This window comes from Lemur catta, chromosome 17 (assembly GCF_020740605.2).
Source record: "Lemur catta isolate mLemCat1 chromosome 17, mLemCat1.pri, whole genome shotgun sequence".
NCBI classification, from domain to species: domain Eukaryota; kingdom Metazoa; phylum Chordata; class Mammalia; order Primates; family Lemuridae; genus Lemur; species Lemur catta.
The window spans coordinates 46,699,120-46,726,130 of record NC_059144.1 but is presented as its reverse complement, the minus strand read 5'-3'; the positions used below and the strand labels follow the sequence as shown (position 1 = coordinate 46,726,130).

At 46.1% G+C, this 27,011-nt stretch overlaps 1 protein-coding gene across 2 annotated transcripts; it reads left to right on the top strand.

The window, feature by feature from the left end:
- Nucleotides 1-1,027: 1,027 nt before the first annotated feature.
- CTCFL (CCCTC-binding factor like) lies at nucleotides 1,028-22,944 on the top strand. 2 transcript variants are annotated; one of them, XM_045528149.1, is made up of 10 exons: nucleotides 1,028-1,585; nucleotides 1,992-2,217; nucleotides 8,886-9,056; nucleotides 9,355-9,488; nucleotides 11,735-11,855; nucleotides 12,879-13,028; nucleotides 14,734-14,894; nucleotides 15,673-15,855; nucleotides 19,275-19,386; nucleotides 22,436-22,944. In XM_045528149.1, the coding sequence occupies exons 1-10, from the start codon at nucleotides 1,028-1,030 to the stop codon at nucleotides 22,582-22,584; spliced, it is 1,965 nt and encodes a 654-aa protein (XP_045384105.1). In that variant the 3' UTR covers nucleotides 22,585-22,944. The 2 variants fall into 2 exon arrangements, with proteins under 2 accessions (XP_045384105.1, XP_045384106.1); XM_045528150.1 differs by lacking the exons at nucleotides 12,879-13,028; nucleotides 14,734-14,894; nucleotides 19,275-19,386; nucleotides 22,436-22,944 and having other exon boundaries at nucleotides 15,757-15,794.
- The last annotated feature ends 4,067 nt before the right edge of the window (nucleotides 22,945-27,011 follow it).

Below are 27,011 nucleotides of genomic sequence, written 5' to 3'. Positions count from 1 at the left end.
TCCCCCCCAGGTCCCACAGCGCCCCCTTCAGGGTCCTCCCCCCTTCCCCCTCCCGTCCTATCCCCCCCAGGTCCCGCAGCGCCCCCTTCAGGGTTCTCCCCCCTCCCCCTCCCCTCCTATCCCCCCCAGGTCCCGCAGCGCCCCCTTCAGGACCCTCCTCACCTCTCCCCCCTCTTCTCCCTTCCTATGCATCCCCTCACCTGCCCCTCATCCTGAGCGCCCCTCTGCTCTCCCCTCCGTACATCTCCCCCCACCTCCCCCCTCCGTACATCTCCCCCCACCTCCCTGGCTCCGCCCCCTCGTGCGGCCCCTGCCTTTCGCGCCTGCGCACCGCCACCCCGAACGCTGGCGCCCGGCGGCTGGCTGGGCTGCAGCGCGCGTACGAGGTGGAGGCGCACGAGGTGGAGCCCACGCAGGACGGGGCGGGCGGGTGCCCAGGCCTCGCCTCCCGCGGTGAGGGGCCGCCCCAGACAGATTTGCAGCCTCCCCCACGGGAGCGGGGGCTGCGGGGCAGGCGGGACGGGGGCGGGGGCTGCGGCCGCGGGCACTGCTCAGGGTTCCGGGAGGGAGGGGACGCCGTCTAGCCTCGGCAGGAGTGTGCTTGACCGGCCTGAGATCCGCCAGGCCGAGTCTGGGTGGGCTAAACGCCACTACGCCCAAAGCCTGCCTGGCTCAAATGGTGCTAGATCTAGAATGTGCAATGGTGGGAAGCCTGCCCAACCTTGTGAGGACAGAGTGTGCACCGGCCCCAAACCTGCTCAGGCCCAAACTTTGCTGGGATAGAGTGCTTTGGCCCCAAATCTATTAGTTCTAGAATGTTGGACAAAATCCCACTTTAGCCTAAATTGTGCTTAGGCTCAACTCCACCTAAGCCCAGGCCCGGTCAACATTGTCCTGACCTACTGGGTCCAAAGCCTTTAGAGGCCAGGCCTTATTAGACCTTCGTCAACCCCAAAGCCTGCTAGGCCCCAACCCCACTGTGCCGACGAAGACCGCTTGCTTCTTTCTCAGAACAGGCCAAGACATCATGGCGGCTGCGGAGCCCTCTGCCCCTTCTGAAGAGTTCACCAAAATCAAAGAGCTGGAGTTGATGCTGGAGCAAGGCCTAGAGGAGGAAGCGGAGGAGAAAGATGGAATGTGCAAAGTGAAGGATCCTCAGAGCCCTGGGGAGCTGGAGGCCAAGTGTACTTACGGGGTCCCCCAGGCCGGGACCCCGGAAGAAGAGCTGGAGCTGGTGCCCGCCCCCTCGGGGGAGAGTGACAAGCACGTCCTGACCCTGCAGACGGTGCGCTTGACTTCCGACGACGCGGAGTTGCAGGAGAGCGGCTGGCTGAGCGCGCAGCCCCCGGAAGGGGTGCAGGTGATGCTGCAGGAGGCCAGTCCCGGGCCGCCGTCACTGCTGTGGCTCAGCGAGGGGCCCCAGCAGAGCATGCTGCAGTACGTGGCCATTAGTGTGCAAGAAGAGCTGTACTCCCTGCAAGAGTTGGAGGTGATGGAGTTTCACGTTCTGGAGGAGAATGTGGCAGTGGCCAGTGAAGACAGTAAGTTAGTGGTGAGCCTGGCTGAAAGTACTGGATTGATTAAGGTACAGCTGGTTTTAACAAACTGACCTCTTATATGAATTAAAAAAAAAACCAATTTTTTCTAAGTTGGCCTTTATGCAGTATTATGTATGGAGAAGCTATTTTGCAGTTTCAAATTAAACACAGTAAAAGTACTTCCCAGGAAAATTTTTAGAGATCTTATGGTTTTTTTTTCAAGAATTGTAAAAGTTACAATAATTGGAATGCTATAAGATGCATAGGTTTTTTTAGAAAGGGGGATTATGTCACCGCCACAATCCTGATGCTAAAGAATTAAAGCATTTTGGTTGCAATGCATAATCTTTAATTTTTGCTTTTCTTTATGTATGGTGTGGTTCACCAAGGCAAAAGCTTAATCAGATTGTAATTAATAGTATATTTGTTGGAATATTTATCTTTGTTAACAAGCTTGAGATAAGTCCGGAGGAGAACCAGCATTTGGCCGAAGGAGGATGTGCTGAGAGAACAGAAGAGCAGCTTTTTCTTGTGGAAGCGAGTCTCGGAGATGAAGGAAGAAATGAAATTGTTCTGACAATTTCGAATTTAAACATGGAAGTACAGGAAGATAAATCTGCATCTGGTCAAGCAGGTGTTGAAAGCGCCAACTCTACAAAGGACAAGAGAGAGAGAAAGGGTAGGCCAGTTCGTCCTGGAGAAGAGTGCGTAAAGCTGGGCTGCGGTGTTTCTTTATGGGAAGGCGACGGTCATTGAAGTTTTAAGTGGTTCACTTTTAGTCGCTTTCCAAATGTCAGGATACGGGAGAAATTTTAAACTGATGTGTTCTGTGTGGCGAATCAAATCCAAAAGCGTTTTGCGTTTTACACATAAACGTTTTAAAAGCAGAATAAAAATGTTCCCACAAAGCATTGTGCACATAAATAGAAGCTGAGCCCTGGTCTCTGCTGTCTAGTTTGCAGCCCAGGGGGAGTATTGGTGGGGTGTGGGGGGCATGTAACTGCAGGACGGGGGGGAGAGGCCCGACGGAGGTAAGAGCAGGTGCTGCAGGTCCAGGAGAAGGAGGGATTCCGCCTTCAGGAGGCAGTGGGTGCTGCCTGCTAAGGGAGGCCATATTGAGGTGAGGCCCGAAGGACTAGGAAGCCGTTAAGAGTGAGGATCCTGACTCCCCGTAGCTGGGAGTGGTCTGTGCCTGTAGCTCCCGAAGTACGTGCTTCCTGCGTGAGGGTGGACAGCTCTGTGTTGGGAGAGCTGGGGGCAAGCGGGGGGGCCGGTCAGAGAGGTCGATAGGGCCAGATTAGGAAGGACCTTAAAGCTATAGTAAAGCCATGTTAATACTGTGCTTGTGTCCCAGCAGCCCACAGGATGAATTTCAACAATGATTTGTTTGGCTTCTTTTTATTTTTTTATTATTTATTTATTTATTTATTTGAGACAGAGTCTCACTCTGTTGCCCCGGCTAGAGTGCCGTGCATCAGCCTAGCTCACAGCAACCTCAGACTCCTGGGCTCAAGCAATGCTCCTGCCTCAGCCTCCTGAGTAGCTGGGACCACAGGCATGTGCCACCATGCCCGGCTAATTTTTTCTATATATTTTTAGTTGTCCAGCCAATTTCTTTCAATTTTTAATCGAGACGGGGTCTCATTCTTTCTCAGGCTGGTCTTGAACTCCTGAGCTCAAACGATCCACCGGCCTTGGCCTCCCAGAGTGCTAGGATTACAGGCGTGAGCCACTGCGCCCAGCCTGTTTGGCTTCTTTTTAAAAGAAAATATTAATTTTTCTGTTATTCAAATTAAGAGATTTCACCCCAAAATCTCAATTTCTAGCTTATTTTTAAAAAGTCATACCTGGCAGTACCCAGCAGTATTTCCTTCCTCCCAGCAACAGTGGCTGGAATTGGGAGGTGACTCGGTTTAGAAAGGGAGAGAGTTGTCCAGTCACACTGCCTCTGTCACTGTGTTCTTCTTCTATGTGGTCAGAGCCGTTCATTTAGGTTTCCCGCCTTTGGCTCCCTGGTGGTTAAATTTACAGCCCCTACTACATGGTAGAGTTTCATATTTACATCAAGCTATTGCACCCCAAATTTTCCAATTCCTAGCTCATTTTCAGGGTTTTAATATATTCTCTGGTTTGTACAACCATCACCACTGTCTAATTCCAGAATATTTCCATCACCACGAAAAGAAACCTGTGCCCATTAGGCAATCACTTCCCACCTTCCTCTCCCCAGCCCATGGCAACCAGCAATCTAGTGTTTGTCCGTGGATTTTCCTATCCTGGACATTTTATATTAGTGGAATCATGCACATATACGAGGTGGCCTTGGTGTATATGTTCTTTCACTTAGCGTAATACTCTCAGGGTTCATCCATGTTGTAATATGTATCAAGTGCTTCATTCGTTTTTAATGGATGCATAATATTCGTTGTGTGAATGCACCACATTTTATGTAAGCGTTCATCCGTGGGTGTGCGCTTCGGGTGTTTCCACCTTTTAGCTAGTGTGAATGGTGCTGCCGTGACAATTTGCGTACAAGTGTTTGTTTGAACACCGATTTTCAATTCTTTTGTGTACATGCTTAGGAGTGGAATTGCTGGACAGTACGGTTGTTCTGTTTAATTTTTCAAGGAGCTGTCAAACTGTTTTCCACAGCAGCTGCACCAATTTTCATTCCCACCAGTAGTGTGTGAAGGTTCCAGTGTCTCCACATTGTCACCAACACTTATTTTCCATTTTGTTGTTTTTTAACCACAGCTATCCTAGTGGGTGTGAAGAAATATCTAATTGTGGTTTTCATTTACATTGAATGTTTGATCATGTTGAGTATCTTTTCATGTGATTATTGGCCATTTGTGAGTCTTCTTTGAAAAATGCCTACTCACATCTCTTGCCCATTTTTTAATTGGCAGCTATGTTAGTTTCCTAGGGCTGCCATAAGAAGGCACTGCAAACTAGGTGGCTTAAAACAACAGAAACATATTCTTTCACAAGTCGTAACCTACAAGTCTGAAAGTGAGGTGTTGGCAAACCATGCTTTCTTGAAAGGCCCTACAGGAGAACATATTTCATATCTTTCTTTTAGTTTCTGCTGTTGCCAACAGTCGTTGCATTCATTGGCTTGTGGATGCATCACCCCACTGTCTGCCACTGTCATCACATGGAATTCTCCTACGTGTCTCTGTGTCTCTTTTCCTTTTCTTGTAAGGACCCCAGTCCCACTGGATTATGACCCACCTTCATCCAGCATGACCTCATCTTAACCTTATTACATCTGCAAAGACCCTTTTGTCAAAGAAAGTCACATTCACAATTATCTGGCATTAGGACTTCAACGTATTTTGGCAGGGGTGACAACTCAGGTCATAAACCTTTTATTCCAAGTTTGTTGTTTCTTATTTATCAAGGAAAGGGTGTTGGATTTTGTGCTTTTTCTGCATCTGTTGAGATGATAATGTGTTGTTTTCTTTCCTTCATTCTGTTAATATGGTGTATTACATTGATTGATTCTTGTATCTTAAACCACTCTTCTGTACCTGCCATAAATCCCATTTGGTCATGGTGCATAATCCTTTCACTGTGCTGCTGGATTTGGTTTGCTGGTATTTTGTTGAAGATTTCTGTGTTTGTAAGGAATATTGGTCTGTAGTGTTCTCTTGTTTTGATGTCTTTGTCTGGCTTTAGGATCAAAATAATACTGGCCCATGTAATGAATTGGGAAATATTTACTCTTTGGGTTTTTTCTTTTTTTTTTTTTTTTTGGAAGAGTTGGAGAAGGATTGGTGTTAATATTTAAGCATTTGGTTGAATTAATTAGTTAAGTGATCTGGTCCTGCGGTTTTCTTTGTTGGAAGTTTGTCGATCAATGACTCACTCCCTGCTGTTATAGGTCTATTCTATTCAGATTGTTTATTTCTTCTTGAGTCAGTTTTGGTACTTTTTGTGTTTCTAGGAATTTTCCATTTCATCTAGATTATCTAATTTGTTGGCCTGTAATTGTTCATAGTATTCCCACATAATCCTTTTTATTTCTGTAAGGTTGATACAAATGTTCCCACTTTCCTTCCTGATTTAGTAATCTGATTAGTCTCTTTTTTCCCCTTTGGTCATAAGTCTAGATTATGGTTTGTCAACGGTGATCTTTTCAAAGAACCAACTTTTGCTGTTGTTGAGTTTCTCTATTGTTTTTCTATTTATTTTATCTCTGCTTTTATCTCATTATTTTCTTCTTTCTACTAGTTTTGGGTTTAGATTTATCTTTTTCTAGTTCTTCAAGGTGTAAAGTTAGGTTATTGATCTGAAATATTTCTTTTTTTTAATGTGGGTATTTACAGCTTAAAATTTCTCTCTGAGCACTGCATTAGTTGCATCCTATAAGTTTTGGTTCAATTTTATTTATCTCAGAGTACTTTATAATTTTCCTGTGATTTCTTCTCTGACCCATTGGTCATTTAGCAGTACATTGTTTAACCATGTATTTGTGAATTTTCCAACTTCCCTTTGGTATTAATTTCTAATTTGATTCTATTATGGTAAGAGAACATACTTTGTATGATTTCTATCTTTTTAAACTTACTGAGACATTTTTGTTCCAAATGTGTGGCCAAACATCTGGTCTGTCCTGGAGAATCTTCCACGTGCACCTGAGAAGAATCTGTATTCTGCTGTTACGGGGTGGAGTGTTCTATAGATGTCTGTTTTGTCTGCTTGACTTATAGGGTTGTTTAAGTCTTTTGTTTCCTCACTGATCTCCTTGTTCTGTCCATTGTTTAAAGTGGAATGTTGAAGTCTCTATTATTGAACTGTCTGTTTCCACCTTCAATTTTATCAGTTTTTGCTCCAGGCATTTTGGGACTCTGTTATTAGGTGCATATATGTTTATAATCATTATATCTTTATGATGGATTGACCCTTTTATCATCATGTAGTGTCATTTTTGTCTCTTATAACAAGTTTTGTCTTAAAGTGTATATTTTATGATATTTGTATAGCTACCTCAGCTCTCTTTTGGTTAGTGTTTGTGTGGAATATTCTTTCCCTCCTTTTACTTTCAGCCTGTGTGTGTCTTTGAGTCTAAAATGAATCTCTTGTAGAAGGGAAATAGTTGCATCATGTTTGTTATTCTTTCTGCCCATTTATATTTTAATTGGAGAGTTTGATCTCCTTACTGATAAAAAAGCAGTTCTGCATTTTTCTGTTTGTTTTTTTAAATGTCATATCTTTTTATTCCTCAGTTCTCCCATTGCTGCTTGCTTTTGTGTTGAAGAGCTATTATCTAGTGTATAATTTTAATTCTTTTGTCATATATTTCACTGTATGTTTTTGAATTATTTTCTTCGGTTGCCCTTGGGAATCACATTTAACATCTCAATTTATAACAGTCTAGTTCAGATTAATGCCAACTTAATTTCAATAGCATATTAAAAAGCTTTGCTCCTATATAATTCCATTCCCCACCCCACTTTCTCTTGTTATTGTCACAGAGTGTATCTTTATACATTATGTGCCCATCAACATAGATTTATAATTATTGCTTTATGCTGTTGTCTTTTAAGTTAGATAGAAAAAAAGAGGAGTTACAAGTAAAAAAAATACATAAACATTGTCTTTTATATTACCCATGTTGTCACTGTTATCAGTATTCTTTATTTCTTCATATGAATGAGAGTTACTGTCTAGTGTCCTTTCATTTCAGCCTGTAGGAGCCTCTAGCATTTTTGTAGGACAGGTCTCCCAGTGACAGACTCACCCAGTTTTTTTATTTTTCTGGGAATGTCTTAATTTCATCTTCATTTTTGAAGGGTGGTTTTGCTAGATACAGAATGCTTGTTTGATGGGGTTGTTTCTGTCTTTCAGCACTTTGAGTATGTCATTCCACTGCCTTCCGGCCTCCGCGGTGTCTGATGATGAATGAGCTGTTAATCTTACTGACGCCCCTGTGCACAGGACAAGTGGCTTCTGTCACGCTGCTGTCAACATTGTTTTCTTTGTCTTTCAACAGTATGATTATGATGTGTCTTGACATGGCTGTCCTTGAGTTTATCCTACTTTAAGTTTTTTGGATGTAGAGAGTGTTTTTCATCAAATTTGGGAAATTTTTTGCAATTATTTCTTCAAATATCCTTTCTTCTCCCTACCCCCTTTCTGCATCTCAGGTCTCTTAGCTGCTGCTCATTTTTCTTTATGCCTTTTTTTTTCTCTTCTTCAAACTGAATAATCTCAATTGACCTTTCTTGAAGGTCACTGATGATTCTTTCTGCTCAGATCTGTTGAGCCCCTCCAGTGAATTTTAGTATACTTTTCAATTCCAGAATTTCTAATTTTTAAAATAAATTCTATCTATTGATCCTCTCAGTTTGACAAGGCATAATTTTCATGGTTTCTTTTAGTCCTTCAGACTCAGTTTTCTTTAGGCCTTTGAGCATATTTTAAATAGTTGGTTTAAAGTAGGTCCAATGACTGGACTCTCTGAGGGACCGTTTCTGTTAATTGTTTTTTCTCGGGATGGGCTACCGTATTTTCTTGTTTCTTTGCATGCCTTGTAATTTTTTTCTGAAAACTGGACATTTTGACCATTGTAATGTGGAAACTCTGTAACTCAGACTCTGCCCCACTCCAGGGTTGCTTGCTGTATGTGTTGTTGGTCACTTTTCTGAACTAACTTTCTAGCATCTGAATGCTTCGTGTGGCCATTGAAGTCTCTGCTAATGATCAGACAAAGAGTTTCTTAAACACCTGGACCAGGAAAAAATCTTGCAGTCTTTGCCGACGCGCTCTGCATGCGGGGGCTGCCTCCCCAACATCTGTGCGGGCAGTTTGCAACTCCGCCTTAGCCTTCGCCTCCTGGTTCCTCAGAGCCTCAGTGTCAGCAAGTATAATAATTTTAAATACTAATTTAAATAGTCACATGTGGCTAGTGGCTGTAGTCTGAGACTGCACCATTTAGACAGTTTTTCTCAGGTTTTCTTGCAGTCCCCAGGCTGGATGGAGGAAGCAGAGATGGAGTAGATTAGGTCACCCTCGGGGAATGTGTCCCTTCAGCTCTTCATCTTTTGGGGAGAACATCTTTTTGGGCTTCTCACTCGGGGCAGGCACGAAGGCTCGTCTCATCCCCGTTGATCTGCAAGGCATCCTGGTTTTGTAACGGTGAAAATGCATCACTCGTCCCCCAGGAACGTGTGTCCTGAATTGTTTAGATCAGCCTGTGAACACCCATGACACGTGCTACTGTTGAGGTGCACATTAGGCAAAAAGAGGATGTGCTAAGTTAGTTCAGTTGGTTTAAATGGAATTTGAGCCTCTCAGGAAAGATCTTTACAAACGTACAAACTCCATGTCTTCTTCCCACAGGAGCGAAGCAGACCTTCCACTGTGATACCTGTATGTTCACCTCCTCGAGAGTGTCGAGTTTTCATCGCCACATGAGGACGCACACTAACGAGAAGTCGCACCTGTGCCACCTCTGCCTGAGAACCTTCCGCACCGTCACGCTGCTGCGGAACCACATCAACATCCACACAGGTAGAGCGGCCGAGAAGCCCGTGTCCCGCCGGTGGTGGCGTGTGTCACGGCTGATGGAAGGGTTAGAACCGTGTGGCGTTTCACACGTTAGTTTTGTCCTTTGTCCTTGAATTTCCATTAAACATCCCGAAGGCCACAGAGATGTCTTCTCCAACGCGTCGGTGGTAGTCACAGCTTGAAGAGCCTTTTCTTAATTTTTAAAGCGTTTTGAGACTGAGTGTAATTTAAAAGTTATCGATTCCCTGGAAATTTTGTGGTTAAATCTCGTTTTAAAAGGATAAACTGTGTGATTTTACAGGAACCAGGCCCTATAAGTGCGGTGACTGTGACATGGCGTTTGTCACCAGCGGAGAACTCCTCCGACACAGACGTTATAAACATACCCACGAGAAACCCTTCAAGTGTTCCATGTGCAAGTACGCTAGCGTGGAAGTAAGTCCAGTCTGACGCGTGAAGCTGGGCGGGTCTCAGTAAGAAGTTGCTGTAACAGTTGTGCTGAGTGTAACTGCGGTAGAATCCGTTATAAACAGGTTTTACTAAAGGTAGCAGTCATATGAAATTTACACAGGAAATGATATGCATTCTGTTTTCTAAAGTTAAAATAGCAAATTGGATTTCTTTTTTTTTTTTCCTTGATTACTAATTAGTGAAAAACAAACTGTAAATAAAATTACTTGTGGTCAAGAAGTAATTTTTTAAATCTGCTAAAAAGCTCTATCTCTTACTTTATGCGATACTCGGCGCCACAGAATCAAAATGTATTTGCTCCAACTTAGAACACAGATCATATCTGAAATTTTGCTGAAATGTTTAAGGGTGTCTCAGTGCCGCTTGGTCAGATACAAAGCACCTTCCTGGAAGATTTCAGCATAGCCGTTCCTACTGTCGATTACAGACAGAAACCACCCTTTCCAAACTTCCTGTGTCCTGGTCATTCCAGCTAGATTGTTTCATTTGTACTTTGTCACGGGTTTAGCAATAGTCTCAATGAAACACAGGCAGACGCTGTGTTTTCAAATCCAGTTTTTCTACCAGTTGATTTCTGAGGGTTCTGTGCGTGGGGCAGCGTGCTAGGCCGCCGGTTGGAGCCCAGGGGGCAGGACGAACAACACTCGAGTGGAGCTAAGTTAGAGGGAACAGCTAAAGGTCAACTATCGTGATGATGCAACCGGGTTTCATAAATTAGCACATTTCACAAACAGGGTCAGAATTTGATTCCAAGAATTTTTTTCTGCTATTACTATTTTTAAAAAAATACTTCTCATCTGAGTGAAAGGTTGTGGCTGTAGCGTGAGCACACAGTGAAGGTCCCAGAGGAAAAAGCCACCTGGGGGTCCTGACTCTGGAGGGGACGTGTTCCTGGCGTCCTTCCAGTTCTCAGCGTGAGCTTCCCGGGTCGCGAAGACCCGTCCCCAGCGTAGGCCGCGAGCCTGGGCTCGGGGTGGGAGGGCGGCCTCGGCACCGGGGTCGGCCACGGCCCCCGGGCTTGCAGCTTCCGCGTCCTGCGGCCGGCGTGTGTGGGAGCCGGGGCGGACACACCGGGGTGTGAAAGCTTTGGGGCTGCTCTTGTCCTCCCGTCGGCCTTGAAAGGCCATCCAGCGTGGGTTTTATTCGTGGCCGCCTTTTGTCATTCACGCCACTTACCCTACTCAAACCTTACATACCGTAATTTTAAAAAATTCCTTTTGTTTTGCTTTCCCAGTATACTTGAAGACATTTGAGCTAAATTTTTCAGTTTGGATCTTGTTTTCCATTCTAAGCCGCCTTTTGTTCTTGAATGTTCTTAAGGCTTTTGTGCGCCAGTCACTTACTGGGGAAGCAGATCTGGGGGGGGTCACAAGCAGAACTCACGTGGGCTTTCTAACTTGTACAGTCCCTGTGTGGCTGACACCCTCTGTTTCCTGCTGCACATAGACAAAGACCTGCCACGAGCGAGTTCAGCGTAAGAATAGTCTAGAAGACAGTAAAATAGTCAGGCAAAGAAAGATCTGATGGGAGGTATTATGTTGTTTGCTATTCAGCTAATTGCCTGGGATGCACAATGAATCAAATTAGAATTTATTTTCTTCTGCTTAAAACTTACTTCTTATAAAGTTAACTGCGTTATAACACATAGTGCCTATGGCTACTGGCAAGGGAGGCCTCTCCCGTCTATGTGCCAGGCAGGGTCGGGTCCCCAGGACTTGTAACTGTGAAGTGTGTGGCCATCCCTCGTTAAAGAGCTAAGGTTTCAAGGTTTTTACTTTGTACGAAAAAGAAATTTTCTGGCCTTTGGGCTTTGACAGCGTAATCTAGATTTTGCCACTATTGAGCGAACGTTGCCTTAGACATAACAAAATCACGGATGGCATCGAGCAGCTACATTTCCATCTTCCCTTTGTAAAGTTAAGTTGCAAGTCAAAGTCTAGGCACTGCCGTCCCTCGTCCCTAAAGGAGCTCACACACACACACACACACACACACACACACACACACACACACGGCAAAGGAAAAACAAATCACCCACGGCAGAATGTAAAATGTAATGACTTTTTCATGTTTTTCCATGAGTGAAATATGTGCTGGTGCTCTGATGTTCAAAGCTGATTAATTTAAGTCTCGTTTATAATGTTGATTAACGGAAGGCTCTCCAACTTTTAAGTTCCTCCCGAGATGCTTGTCTTTCGCTTGCGTTTTAGGCGAGTAAGCTGAAGCGCCACATCCGCTCCCACACCGGGGAGCGCCCCTTCCAGTGCTCGCTCTGCAGCTACGCCAGCAAGGACACCTACAAGCTGAAGCGCCACATGCGCACACACTCAGGTAAAGGTGTCTCGAGGGTGGCTTCCTGAGTAGACTCGTGTTTTCTTTTTGTTTTTTTTTTTGTTTGTTTGTTTGGTTTTTTTTGAGACAGAGTCTCGCTCTGTTGCCCGGGCTAGAGTGAGTGCCGTGGCGTCAGCCTAGCTCACAGCAACCTCAGACTCCTGGGCTTAAGCGATCCTCCTGCCTCAGCCTCCTGAGTAGCTGGGACTACAGGCATGCGCCACCATGCCCGGCTAATTTTTTCTATATATTTTTAGTTGTCCAGCTAATTTCTTTCTATTTTTAGTAGAGACGGGGTCTCGCTCTTGCTCAGGCAGGTCTCGAACTCCTGAGCTCAAACAATCCGCCCGCCTTGGCCTCCCAGAGTGCTAAGATTACAGGTGTGAGCCACCGCGCCGGGCCTAGACTTGTGTTTTTCAAAGTGTCTGAGCTTTTAAAAATTACTCTTCAGTGGCAAAATCCAAGCTCAAATGGAAAAGTCGATTTTTGCATTCCTTTTTAACTTGGAGATTTTGATCTATACCTTTGCATTTACCTGGCCCTAGGGGAGACCACACAAACGCTGTGCTAAGTAGAACACCATAAGGTATTTGCTTCCATCCAATTTCCAGGTGTTGAAAAGTCAGCTCCTTAATTCATTCTTCAGCTTTGAGGCAAAACATAAAACAAGGTGTGCTGGTTTCATATCCGGTGTGCTTATGTTGTGTTAGATAAAGAAGACGTTTATGTGTACTTGGTTCTTCCTACAACCCTGTGGGTACAAACTACCTTGAAGTGACGGGCAGCCGCCAGACGCAGGTGGCATGTCTTTAGGCCATCGTGGACACAGCTGCGCTTGGCATAAGCCGCCTGGGCTCGGTTTAGGGGTCGTGCACTAATTGGGGGTTAAACCTACGAGAAAGGGGTTGGAAAGGGAGCCCTGGGAGCAGAAGAAACGCTTTCAGCACCAGGTGTCTCTGGCAAGGATCAGGGCTTGAGAGGGGAAGCCGCTCTCCAGGGTTCATTTTGTCACCTGCATCACAGGTGAGAAGCCCTACGAGTGCCACGTCTGCCATGCCCGATTCACCCAGAGCGGGACCATGAAAATACATGTTCTGCAGAAGCACAGCGAGAACGTCCCCAAGTACGAGTGTCCCCACTGTGCCACCATCATTGCAAGGAAGAGCGACATGCGTGAGTGTCTGGTTTCACGTTTCTTTACTAGACTGTTTGCTGGTTCCTCGGAGCTCAGCCCTGGCCTCGCTGCTGGGACTTCGCCCCAGGGTGGGTTTTCTTTCACTGGTCCTGTGGCGCCATCTGGTGGCAGAACCTCAGAAGTGCAGCTCCCCGGCACGTTCTCAGGGTCCGGGCTGGGTGCATTCCGTACACGCGTGATAAGATCTTTCACCGATACCATTTTACTCCATATTGGGCCTGTCTTTACAGATGGGGCCCTGGGGCTCAGGGACAGAGTGAACTGCCCAAGAGTCCCATGACCAGGGGTGCTAGGAGGCAGCCTGGTTATAGGTTCTGATTCTATTAATGTTCCCTCCAGTGATACTCGCTAGCTCCTTATAAACGTTTGCCTGAAGTTCTGGGAGCCAAAGGCACAAAAGGGAGAATCCAGACGTAGATCTCCCTGTAAGGAACTTACTTCAGTGAAGAAGGGCTGTGACCGCAGCCCGTAGTCTAGCATGGTGTACTCTGCCTTGATGGTAGCAGACCCCTGAGGGCAGGGTGGGCTCAGCCCTAGCGGCTCCGAGGGCCAGACCTAGGTGCTGGCATTTATCTGCCTGCAGGGAGCCCGCCAGTGTTTACCAGGGGACATGGCGGTAAGAGGGAGTGAACGAGCCTCAGGTTCCCAGGCCTCCCTTTTTCCAAAATATATGACACTTTGATACTCAAAGTGTGTTAGCAAAAATAAAAATTACCAGTTTGCCCAGAGAAATTCTGGAGAGGCGAGGGACTGTTTTGAAAACATTGCCAAAAGGCATTTAACAAAGTCTTAACTTTTATTTTTCATCTGGAACGTTCTGTCAGTGTTGCCATAGATAACCAGCATACCACAAAACACAGCCCAGTGGGACTTGGGAGGGCACAGGGACCGCAAGCCAGTTGCCAAGAAAGGATACAAGACACTGTCGACACCCCTGCGAGATGCTCTGTCACCACACTAATCCGGAGAAATCGTGCTCTTTAAGTGTCCAAGTCAGTGGATGCAGGGACCCCCATCACGCAGCGCTCGGGTTTTGGTTCTTACACTAAGTGTCACAAAGCCAGCAGAGACCTTAACAAACAACAGTTCTCCTAGAGCGTCTGCACTCGGAACTTAACCACACGCCCAGGTCAGCTTCCACTCGGGCAATAGCAGGACATTGACTTCTAACAGAACGTGCGGATTTATTTTTAAGGTTGTATTTTTTTTTATGTAAAATCACCTTAACATCATCCTAAAATCTTCGTACCCTGTAATAATATTCTCAGAGTGCTTTGTTAAACAAACATATTGGGTCCAATACGACCTACCTCACGTAACATTTAATTCCATGTTGGAAGGGTGTTAAAACGATGTTTCAGTATTCTGTTCCCTTGGAGCGGTGGTCCTCAACTGGGAGAGGTTTTACCCCCAGGAGACATTGGGCCGCATCTGGAGGTGGTTTGGTTTTCACAGCTGGAGAGGAGGAGGTGCTACTGGCATGCAGTAGACAGAGAACAGGGAACTGCTGAACATCCTCTGTGCACAGGACAGCCCACCCTCCCCGCCCATGGAGGAACGGCGGCGGGGCGGGGGGCCCAGATGTTAGCAGTGCCAAGGCTGAGACGCGCCGGTTTAGATGATAGAACAGGCCTAATGGGAAATCGTGCTTTTCAGCTGCATAATATTCTGCAACTATTTTAGGTGTCCATTTGCGCAACCTGCATACTTACATAGCTACGGAGATGAGATGCCGCCACTGTTCTTCTGTCTTCCATGAGCGCTATGCCCTCATCCAGCACCAGAAAACGCATAAACACGAGAAACGGTTCAAGTGTAAGCACTGCAGTTACGCCTGCAAGCAGGTACTGCGCGAGTGGACGGGGTGGGAGGGGGAGTGGGAGTGGGAGTGGGAGTGGGAGAAGGGAGGGTTGGGTGGGGCTCTCTCTTTGAAAATATTGGAAAAAGGCATGTTTTATTATAACAGCCTACTCAGAATAACCAGAAAGCAGCCATGAGCCAGTCATTTTAAGCGACAGTTCTTAACGTATATTCACAGACGCGTAGAGCTCCTTGTAATGAACTGGGGGCCCACAAGGTCCTGAGACCAGAAAGCTGAAAACCAGACCACTGCTTATATTAAGATGTGTTATAATACTATTGGGAAATAGGAGGAAAAACATTTAGATATTTATCATACTTCCCACCCCACGTCTGCTGAATTTAAACTCTAGCATTAGATTTTTAAGTATGCAGGTTCTGTTTGCCTTTCGTAAACTCAGGTGATTGCAAATAATTAAATAGAAATAGGACTTCAAATACCTGACCCCTTTTGGAGAGGAAAAATGATCATGGTTTCACTCTGCAAGGATGTGTTACCACGTGCCCCATAGGACCGGTGAACCAGCAAGGAATTAATTAATTGCAAGAACTTGGTGACTTGATGGTACTGCATACAAATTTGTCTCACAGATGGCCATGCACTAAGAGACTGAGTGGTGCCTTGTTGAGAATGTGTCTGCAGTTATTTTCCTTAATAGTGGACTCATCTTCGGAGAGAAAACGTATTGTACAATAAACAGTATCTGATACTGAAAAAAATCCTGTAAACAGATAAGCTGTTTTCTCCCCCTTCCCTCCTAGGAGCGCCACATGACAGTCCACATGCGGACCCACACCGGCGAGAAGCCATTCACCTGCCTTTCCTGCAACAAACGTTTCCGACAGAAGCAACTTCTAAATGTCCACTTCAAGAAATACCATGATCCAAGTTTCATCCCGGCTGTTTTTGAATGCCCCAAGTGTGGCAAAGGCTTTTCCCGCTGGGTAAGCTTAGTTAAGTCCCCCGTGGAAAGATCCCTCTGTCTCAGAAGGACAGTGTCACAGTAGGAGAGTTTAAACCCCATTGTAGAAACTTGCCTGGGCTTAACGTAGCGTCTGTCATGCTTAGGAAAGTGCTTATTACCTTTCTGGAGTCACATGGTTCTTGAAGAATCTTATCAAACTGTGGTCTCCCCCCTGCCCCCGCCTAAGAAAGGACAACTCTACACACAAAATCTTGCAAATTGTGTTAGGGGGTTCTCAGACTCCCGAGAGAACCCCAGCTTTCCATGTAATATGTTAAAATTGTTCCTGTGAACTAGATTTAGGCTACATACCATGTATTCTTCAGCTTGATTCTTTTAGGTGGTGTATTCGTTTTCTATTTCTGCATAGCAGATTACCTCAAAACTTAGTAGTGGCTTAAAACAACAAATGTTTATCATCTCACACTTTTTATGGGTCAGGAATTTGGAAGAGGCTCAGGTGTGTGGTTCTGGCTTGAGGCTGCGGTCGCAATGTCGTCTGGGGCTGCATCTTCCAAAGGCTGGACTGGGGCAGGAGGATCCACTTCCAAGATCGGTGCCCCACGTGGCTGTTGGCATGACGACGCTTCCGCGCCTTGCTGCATGGTCCTCTCCGCAGAGCTGCTTGAGTGTTCTCGTGACCCAGAGAAAGGAGAGGAGACAAGAAGGAAGCCACAGTGCCTTCTGCAGCCCAGCCTGAAAAGTGGCATCACCTTACTTCTCTTCTCTGGAAGTGAATCACTAAGTCCAGCCTGCACACAAAGGGCGGGAAATGAAGTCCCTTTTGAAAGGAATAGTGTCAAAGAATTTGTGGACGTTTTAAAGCCTCCGCAGATGGCTAGCTAGACCCCTGGACAATGTATGCTCCGGCCCAACTTTATATTTGAATTTTCTGAAGTTGACTGTTTTTGTGGGGGAAAATTTTATCTTTTCTCTTAAAAGGAAATGATAGGATAGTTGTGTTTTTATGAGTAGCATAGTGTGATACTTCTGGAATGTTAATCTGGGTAGTTCAAAATTTCAAATAAAAGTGGAGGCAACGCTCCCAAAACAGTATCACTCACATTGTGCTGAAATTGAAAAGAGTTAAAATTAAGAAATAGAATTCTAACGAGTAGAAACTGCCCTTTGGTGTGAGAAATAAGAATGCAGAGAAGAGAACAAGTCAACCTCATGCAGCCCCACAGAACATGAAATCAGAATTTTTGAAACTTTCCTTGGGTTCAAGAAAGAAAGCACACTTGGACTTGAATCTAGAATATATAAAGAACTCCTACAACTCAATAATAGACAAATACCCAACTTAAAACAGAAAACGTATCTACATAGACATTTCTCCAAGGAAGACGAACAAACCACCCTGCGCACACGGCAGACCCAGCTCCAGTGATTGACAGGGAAGCGCATGTCGCCAGGCCCGTCTGCTGGGATGGCCGTAGTCATGACGACGATAACAGTGTGGCAAAGACGTGGAGAAACCGGAGTCCTTGTACATTGCTGGTGAGATTGTAACATGGTGATGTCACCTTGGAAAATAGTCTGGAAGTTTCTCAAAAAGTTCAACACAGAGTTATCATATAACCCAGCAGTTCCACCCCTAGATATGTATCCAAAAGAAATGAAAACACAGAGGCCGGGCACAGTGGCTCACGCCAAAGCAAGAGGATCACTTGAGCTCAGGAGATTGAAACCAGCTTGAGCAAGAGTGAGACCCCATCTCCACTAGAAACAGAAAGAAATTAGCTGGATAACTAAAAACATATAGAAACAATTAGCTGGGTGTGGTGGCACATGCCTGTAGTCCCAGCTGCTCAGGAGGCTGAGGCAGGAGGATCACTTGAGCCCAGGAGTTTGAGGTTGCTGTGAGCTAGGCTAAAGCCACAGCACTCTAGCCCGGGCAACAGAGCAAGACTCTGTCTCAAAAAACAAACAAAAAAAGAAATGAAAACAGGCATTCACAAAAGCTGGCACACACATGTTCGTAGCAGCTGCATTCGTAAGAGCCAAAAAGTGGAACTACCCAAATGTCCATCTCTGATGAAGGCATAAACAAAACATGGTCTGTCCCTTCCATAGAATGCTGTTCAGCCGTAAGAAGGAACGAAGTCCTGATTCATGCTGCAGCCAGACACGGAAGGCCACACAGTGTATGACTCGGTGCATGTGAAATATTCAGAACAGGCAAATTCATAAGGACAGAAAGTAGATCAGCGGGGGCCAGGATGGCAGAGGGAAGGGATAACAGAGAATGTGCTAATAGGGACATGGTTTCTTTTTGGGGTGATAAAATGTTCTAAAATTGATAGTGGCAATGGCTGCAGAACTCTATGAATACACTAAAAAACACTAAATCATACACTTTAAATGGACGACTTATTAGGCTGGTGCAAAAGAAATTGCGGTTTCAGATTGTGAATTTTAAATCGTTAAAACTAGGCTCAGACATATCTTTATTAATCAGAATAGAAATCATTACAATCAACACATTTTTGTCAACGAGAAATAAGTTTGTTTTTCCCTGTAGCGTAAAATTCCGTGCTTCAGGATTCCATGAACTCTTGGGAAGTATTTTCTGCATCCTGCTGGGTGTGGAAGTGTTTTCCCTGCAAAAAGTTGTCGAGATGCTTGAAGAAGAAGTGGTAGTGGGTTGGCGAGAGGTCAGGTGAACATATCGGATGAGGCAAAACTTCGTAGCCCAATTTGTTCAACTTCTGAAGCGTTGGTTGTGCGATGTGTGGTCGGGTGTTGTCGTGGAGAAGAATCGGGCCGCTCTGTTGACCAATGCCAGCTGCAGGTGGTGCAGTTTTCAATGCATCTCATCCATTTGGTGAGCACACTTCTCAGATGTGACGGTTTCACCGGGATTGAGAAAGCTGTCATGGATCAGAACTGGCAGCAGACGACAAAAAAGTGACCATGACCTTTTTATGGCCAAGTTTGGCTTTGGGAAGTGCTTTGGAGCTTTTTCTCAGTTCAACCACTGAGCTGGTCATTGCTGGTTGTTGTATAAAATTCACTTTTCGTTGCACGTCACGATCCAATCAAGAAATGGATTGTTGGGTAGGAAAACCTTTGTGATGTGTTGTCCATCGTCGTAAAGTCGACTGATGAATTTGTGGCTCAACATCAGTCTCCACTTTAGAGAGCCGAAGCATTCTAAAGCAATAAATTCTGTCTTCTCTGTGATTTCTGTTATAAAAAATATTTAAAACAAGCTAACTTTGGGCTAGACCTAATCACAACAGAAAGGGTCACCTTTAAAAAGTCATTGTTCTTGCGCAAGATTATAAAAGGTGCACGTGACCCGCGGTTCTCCCGAAGCCTGTCTTTTTAACCGTGCATTTTAAAATGCATTTGGTGAGGCTGACGCTTGTGTGTTCTGTGTCATTTTTTCAACAGAATAACATGAACAGACACTCCGAGAAGTGTGACCCAGCGCAAAAGAAGTCGGCCACCTCAGGAAAAGGAAAAAAAACGAAGAAGAAAAAGCAGACGGTCCCAAAGGAAGCCGGTACCTTGTGTTAAACGAATTCATTTTTAATTTGACAGTGATTTTCTAGTTAGTGTGTGTCCTGGGTGCTGGAAGCTACTGCACAGGGGACACATCCAGAAACCCTGTTTATCCACCAGTTAGTCCCCCGAGACAGCGCGAGTGCCAGGCCTGGACAGCTGCCAGCCGGAGGCTCTGGGGCTGCTTCCTGCCACCTGGGCAGGTCCTGGTGACCGGCGAGGTGCGCGTGGTTCCTTAGCCGCCTCTCAGAACTGCAGTGGGGGTGGTGTGAGAGAGTCGGTGTGAGCGTCCACACCCCCGTCCCACGGGTTCCTCGTGAGACGTGTGCACCCCACTCTCCTTGCCCTCGGAGGTCTCCTCCGCCGTGCTGGACTGCTGCCTGCGCCTGCAGGGACTGTCCTGGGGCCGCAGCAGTAACCAACCGCAAACGGGGTGGCTTAGGACAGCAGGAGTGACTCCTCTCCCAGCTCTAGAGACCAGAAGTCCCCAGTCGAGGTGTGGGCAGGGCCACACTGCCTCTGGGGACTTGGGGGAGGCTCCTTCCTGGGTGCTTTCAGCTCTGGTGGCCCCGTTCTGTGGCTTGTGGCCACGTCACTCCAGTCTGCGTCACCATCTTCACGGTGATTGGGGACCCCTTCCCTGCCTGCCTCTGAGGACGGGGTGTGGATGGTCACCTGCCTCGGTCTGTCCAAAGCTGAACCCTAGGCGTCCCCTCCACCGGCCCTGCCACCCCAGCCTGCTCCTCTGCAAGCCTGGTCCCCGCCATGGGCTGGGCCTGTGAGGCCCACGACTCACACTGAAGGCTCCCCCTCGCCCGTTGACACCTGAAAGTCACCCCACCGGGGATGTCAGTTTCTGGGAATCCCGAGTCCCTCCCTGTCTCCACCTGCTCCAGGACACGGTCTCTTGGCACCTCTCCTGAGCCACCAAGGGACCTTTCAGATGTGCGCACGGGGCCTCTCCATCGTCGCCACCCACCACCTTCCCCTTCCTTGGCCACCAGTGCTCCAAAGACCAGGACACCAAGAGTGGCCAGCCTGCCCCGCCCACTCTGGCACCCAGCCCACCGGCTCCCCACCCTGCTGTCCCCAGCCGGGCCGGCCTCACCCTTTCTTAGCCCAGAATTCCCGGTGACTCCCGCTCACCACGGGTCCCAGGAGCTCTGGCTCCCTGCTCCACTGGTGCTCCCAGGACTCTCAAGGGTTCATCTCCCGTGGGGCCTCCAGGGCAGGCCCACCTGGTGCTCCCGCGCCCCTGGCCCTGGGCCTGGCATTAATTGGTGTTTGTTAATTTGTCACTTATTTAGTAAACCAGTGAAAAATAAGCACAGTCCTTCACTGGAGAAGACAGACTGGTGGACTCTGACTCACATCCTTCAACCATCATTGTCGCCGTCCCAAGGCCGGGTTCCTGGGACCCCGAGCTTTAAGTTTAGGACAGATCCTAGAATGTCAGTAGAAAAATGTGACTTTCCACCTAATTAGGTACCTAAAGGCCACTTCTGCAGTTCTCCCCCTATTGACACCTAAATGTAGTATTTTTTTTAAATAATTATCTGTTAAACAAAACCCCTAGAAGACCAAACGATTTGGGATGACTTTTGAAAATGTCACCCTCAGTCAGGGACATTTTTCTGGGAGAAGAGTTGGGGACAGGAAAGCGACTGGCGTCCACTCCGGGGCCCCGGGCGGCTGTGGGAAGGGGCGGCCGCCCTGGTCAGCCTGAGCCCACGTCTCCTGAACGCGCTTCCTGGACGCTGACGCTGACATTAACAAAGAACGGGTTAAAGAGATGCAAGTCGGGCCCCAGGGTCTGTCTCCTCCCCTGTTGCTGACACCGTCTCTGGACCCGGAGCCCATGGAGGGGCGGCTGGGATGCTGCCGCCTTCGGCATCCACGTTCCAGAGGGCAGCGGTGAGGACGCTCTTGTAGGTTTAAAATGTGGTGGTGACACTGGCATGCTAAGGCCGTGTCCCTAGTTTCGGTGGTCAGCTGCGGCAGCCAAAGCGAAGCCCGCGTGAAGGCCAGGAGCCCCCTGTGCCAGCAGGAGAGTCTCACTGTGCCACAGGTGCTCTGTGGCCTGCCGTGTCCAGGTGGTGGTGTCCTTCCCGCGCCTGCTGGTGCGTCCCCACGCGTCACCTTCCCAGCCCACTGACGGACCTCCGCAAGTCCTGTCGGATGGCCCCAGTGCTCTGAGTCTGTCAGTGTTGATTTTCATCCAGAACTGGGTCTGTTGCCCCCCTGCTACCCCCAGCGGTAGTTTGAGGAAGCACAGGCAAAAGTGTCTTCACCCAGCTTTGAACTAATAGAGGTCACAGCATTCGTAAATGGGACGCCCCACAGGTGTGCTCGGGAAGGCATTTGGAAAATGAGCAGAGGGTTGGATACGGCTTGGTTTGCCTCGATCTGTCTTAAACTCTCAAAGTTGTGTTCTCAGCTCCTAAGCTGTTGGAGCGTGAGCAGGTAACGTCCTGGGGGTGACTCACAGCATGTGCCAAGCACGATGCTTGCCCCAGAATCAGTACTCAGTGCATGTTGATTGGCCGAAGGGACACGCCCTGCAAGCAGCTGGCGTTTTTCACTTTGGTGGTGTCTGTCCTTCCACGGGTACAGGATCCGTAAGATCCACATTCAGCTCCCAGCAATTCCAGGTTCCCAGCTAGGCACGATTTTGGCCCCTACATTTCCCCAGGGGACATGTGGCAGTATCTGGAAACATTTTTGGTTGGTGAAGCTGAAGAGGAGGGTGCTACTGGCATGTGGTGGCTGGGGGCCAGGGTGGCTGCTAACATCCTGCAGTGCTGGGGACAGCCCCACTGTCACAGCTCCCTGGCCCCAGGTGTCTGTAGTGCCAGGTTGAGAAACCCTGACATAAGGCAGATAGCTGGGATCAGAACACTTGTTCTGCCCTACCAGTGAGAAGATTGTCTTCTAATGGGCTTGCTGCTGCATTAAAATTTAAGTGATTATTTCCAAAATATATTTGCACGGTTTATCAATTGCAACTTGGCTTTCTGTTGAATTTGCTCATTCCATCACTTTTCCCCAAGAAACTGCCATTGAGGAGACTTCCACCGAGAGGGGAGAACCGTTCCCAGGTGAGATGGTTGTTGTCAACTGCAGAGAAACCACAGCCGGGAGCAAGGACCTGGATGGAGACACGACCTGTGAAATGATCCTCAACATGATGGATAAGTGATAGAGATTAAATTTTGTAGCCTTTAATTCTTAAAGCAAGGTAGAAATTTTGAGCATCTTCTTTGAAACAGTTAAGTTCATGACAATAGATGGTCACAGACATTTTTTCAAAGTTTGAAGTAATGCCTAGAATTGTTTACCTGTTTTTAACTGGGTGTTTCAATAAACACTGCAGGTATTTTATAAAAGACTTAAACCTTGAATCAGAGGTTAACACCTCAAATCTATGAATTCATTCAGTTGGCATTGGCAGGGTGGCCCACATGAAAGAGTAATGAGTTTTGGATGATAGTTATTTCAGTAGTATTTTATTTTAGACCAGCTAGTGCTTCAGCCAGCAGTCAAAGCTGGAAAATTTTATGTTGAGTATACACACCTGTGATATTTTTAATATGCTATTTCAAATGAAAGACTGATTTTATATTCCTTTTTTATACAGATGAACTTTCCATAAAATTTTAAAGCTACCATAATGCTTTTAATTAGTTCCAAATTCAACCAAAAAGATATTAATGTCATTAAAAACAGAATAGAAAATGAAAAACTACATTAGAGAGTAATGATTAATCTATTTTGCTTTGGTATAGGAGCAAGGAAGGGTCCCTTTAGATTTTTATATTCTCTTTTTATTTCTTTTTTAAAATATATTTCAAAATACTCTTTTAAATTTATTTCAAAATATTGTTTAAATGTATTTCAAAATATTCTTCTTAAAATTTATTTCAAAATATTAAGGGGGTTTTTGTTTCCGTTTTGTTCCATGGGCAGCTTTTATAATGCTTTAGTCAGGGCCATAGATGCCCATCACCCCGATAGTGTGCATTGTGCCTGGATTTTGTATTCTCTCTTAATTGTGTTCCTTGGTCGGTATGAAATTGCCCTGGTGACATTCCATTATTACTTACTTCACTTCATAGCCCTTTTGTTCTGCTAAAGCTACTTTGTTTATATTTTTAAATAATTGACAGAGTGAGAAGAAACAAAAATTTGATAATGAAAATGTGTGCTTGTAAAGAATTTGTACTTTTTTATAACACCCAATGATCAGTGAGTATTTCTCTTTCGCCAATTGAGGAGTTTTTTCCCACCCTGGAGCAGCATGAGAAATGCCTCCTTAGCACCTAAAATTAGCTAGTACCTGTGTTTACACGGAACCACATTTCCTTGCTTAGCCTCGCAGCTGCTTTTGCTGTGAACCTCCCTACGCCCTCAGATTTCAAAATCACTGATGGGTCCTGAGTTCAAATTCTTAAAATGCTGATCTGTTATTACAAATATCCCAAGTTCAGAAGCCCTGTGCAACGTGAACAGGTGGGAAGGATTTCTCAGCCAGCTGGGCATCATTTTCACTCTGTGCCAACAAATTAATTCAATTCACGTGATACAATGAAATTGCCATTCCATCTTGTGGTCTGTTGTATGCTATCATTGCAGACTGAATTTTTGTGATAGTTGCTTATTTTTTGACTGATGTCTAAAGATGTTTTATATAACTCAATAAAATGAAATGAAATGGCTTAAGATCGCTGTCTTTGTTGTATGTCAGTGACGGCCCTTAAAAATGCCTCCTTGTCTGGAGAGGGTGGGGAGCCCTGTGCCCGGCCACTGGGAATGTAACAGGGGCAGCCGCTGCGGAAAACAGCGCGGCAGCTCCTCAGAAAATGTAAAATGGAATTACTAAGTGATTCATCAACCCACAGTCTCTGGATATACTGTATACACAAAAGAACTGAAAGCAGGGTATCCAAGAGACACTTCCACACCCGTGTCCGTTGCAGCGTTACTCACAATAGCTAACAGGTGGCAGCAACCCAGATCCCATGGGTGGGTGAACGGATGAACAACTGTGGGATGTAGATAACATGGAATGTCACTCGGCCTTGCAGTGGAAGGAGGTCCTGGCACATGCTGCAGCCTGCGTGAGATCAGCCTGTCACAAAAGGACAGATACTGTTGGATTCCACTCATATGAGGCGCTTAGATTCGTGGAGACAGAAAGTAGAATGGTAGTTGCGGGGGCTGGGGGGAGAAGGGGTGGGGAATTAGTGTTTAATGGGCACAGCGTTTCAGTTTAGCCAGATGAGAAGAGTGGAGGTGGACGGTGGTGATGGTTGCACAGCAATGTGAATATGCCTAATACCACTGAACTTAGTTACAGTGATACATGTTGTTATGTCTATTTTACTACAGTTAAAAAGTTTTTGAAAAATTTAAACAGATAATATAAGAAATCTTTGCAAATGCAAGCCCAGTTTGTATCTAAACAGCTAAAAAACTCCTTATAAGTAGGCTTTTATAAGTAATTGCAATGTTTTGCATTGTAACACCTGGGTGAGCTATTATGTAGAACAAACTTCAGGTGGAAGGTCGATGTTGCTTCAATTACGTGCCCACACGCTCACCAAACACCTGGATGAAAGGTGAGACTCCACCTGTGCACTGTTAGTGCATTTGATTCTGTAACAGACGCAGTAACCATAATTCCCACAAGAGGGCAGTCGTTTCCCTCTTTTCGAACATTGAGATGGGTTTGCTAATCAAGCCCGTAACAAGAATGCGAAGTTACAGCAGTTGGCAATTTTATTAATTTCATGCCATACAGAAAGAGGGAGAAAGTAGTTTGTCTTTAATAGTAACAGGAGGGTTCCTTGCACCTGGGGTTGCTAAGTAAGAGAAGGAGCCTTAGCCAGGCTCAGTGGCACGAGCCTGTAGTTCCAGCTACTCGGGAGACTGAGGCAGGATCATTTGGGTCCAGGAGTTGGAGACTGCAGTGAGCGGTGATTGCGTCCCTGCGCTCCAGCCTGGGTGGCAGAGAGGGAGCGAGAAGGAAGAGGCCTTCGCAAAACCTATAAGTGAGGACACTTTGGTTTGGCCCTGAGTTTGAGAGTACTTGGTAAGTGACACCTTCAGAACTCTTCAGCTTAAAATAGTTTTGAGACCCAGGAGGAAATCATTCTGGAATGTACACCTCTTGCACAATGTAACGTCTCTGTGTTGCAGGGAGGGGATGTTTAAATTACAACACTGTTTGACAACACTTTTACTATATAAAGGACAGTGTTTAAACAAACCTAAGGCCTGGCTGATGCACGCTACCAACCTGTTTGAGATCAGTCCCTGAAAAGGCTGCATGCTAGAGGGTTAGTCCCGATGAAACAAAGTCAATCCATACCATAAAGTTTGCCAGCCTGCCTTTTGAACACGGCAAGATAGTGTCCAAATCTTATTTCCAGTATAAATGTTTAATTTTTTCTGATAACCATCGATAATCCTCTGAATGGTCCCCATAAGTCCATTCTTTATGACTGTTAGTCGTTAATGGACATTGTTCTTTGTATTTAAACAATGCCCAGTTCAAGCCTGAGGACATCTGCACCTCGTGGACTGTTCATACGTTTCCCCATCTTGTCCTTGCTGTTTAGTTTTAATTGAATATATCAGATAAACACAGATTTTAAGTGGCGGCCTACTTTATGATGCTATTTTTAGGAACTTTTGTATCGTTTCCAAGGCATGCCTGTGATTATGAACCTGGTTCCTGTAAATCATTGTCTTTTTAAAGTATGAACAGCTTAGCATTGCAAGATGCATGTGCTTATTTTGCTGTGCAGTGCAGAGTATTGAGACTATACGGGGTGCTCACTGTGCTTGTCCGGACAAAAAGTGCCATGAAGAGCTCTGAATCGGGCCACGGTGGCTAGAAGGTGGTCACCACAGAGCACACGGAAGGGCTGCACGGAGCTCTCGCTGTGGAATATTCCGGTTCAGAGCAGCCAGTGCCTAAAGGGTGTGCTGCTGTCCTTTCCCGAAACAGTGTGACAGTTCGCACAGATCCAAAGGTTGCTGATTAAAAGATGCATCCTGATAATTACTATAATCCTACCTTAAGGCCTGAACTATCAAAAGCAATCAAATAACAGAAAACCACCTGCTAGGCAATGGATTACTTTAAACCAATCAGCATCGGCCACTGTATTCCACAGAAAAGCTGTTTCCTCCTGCTTTTCCAAGGTAGCTGCTCCCCTCGTGGCTGTTGCAAAACCTGAAACACGTGTTGGTGGGAAGACGCTGGCCTAGTGTCTCACAGCAGGAGAACTGCTCTCTCCCCACAAATGAAAGTAATGTGCTTGCGGCGCTGAAAATGTCTGTGAATTCCGACAAAACGACTTTAAAAGGGATCCGAGGATTTTTCTATGAGATAAAAACAGCCGTTTTTTTTCCTTAAATAAATGCGGGGGTGGGGGGTGGGAAAGTCTTGTTGTACAGGTGTGCCCAAGTTTGCTGCTCACATAGAAGGATTTAAATCCAGCAGTTCCTGGAGTTCAAACCCCGATTTAAAACGCAAGACGGAACAGCTGTGCCCGTGTCTCCGCCATGAGCAGCAGTAACTAGTCTGCGGCCTCCTGACGCCAGCTCACTCATCAGCCA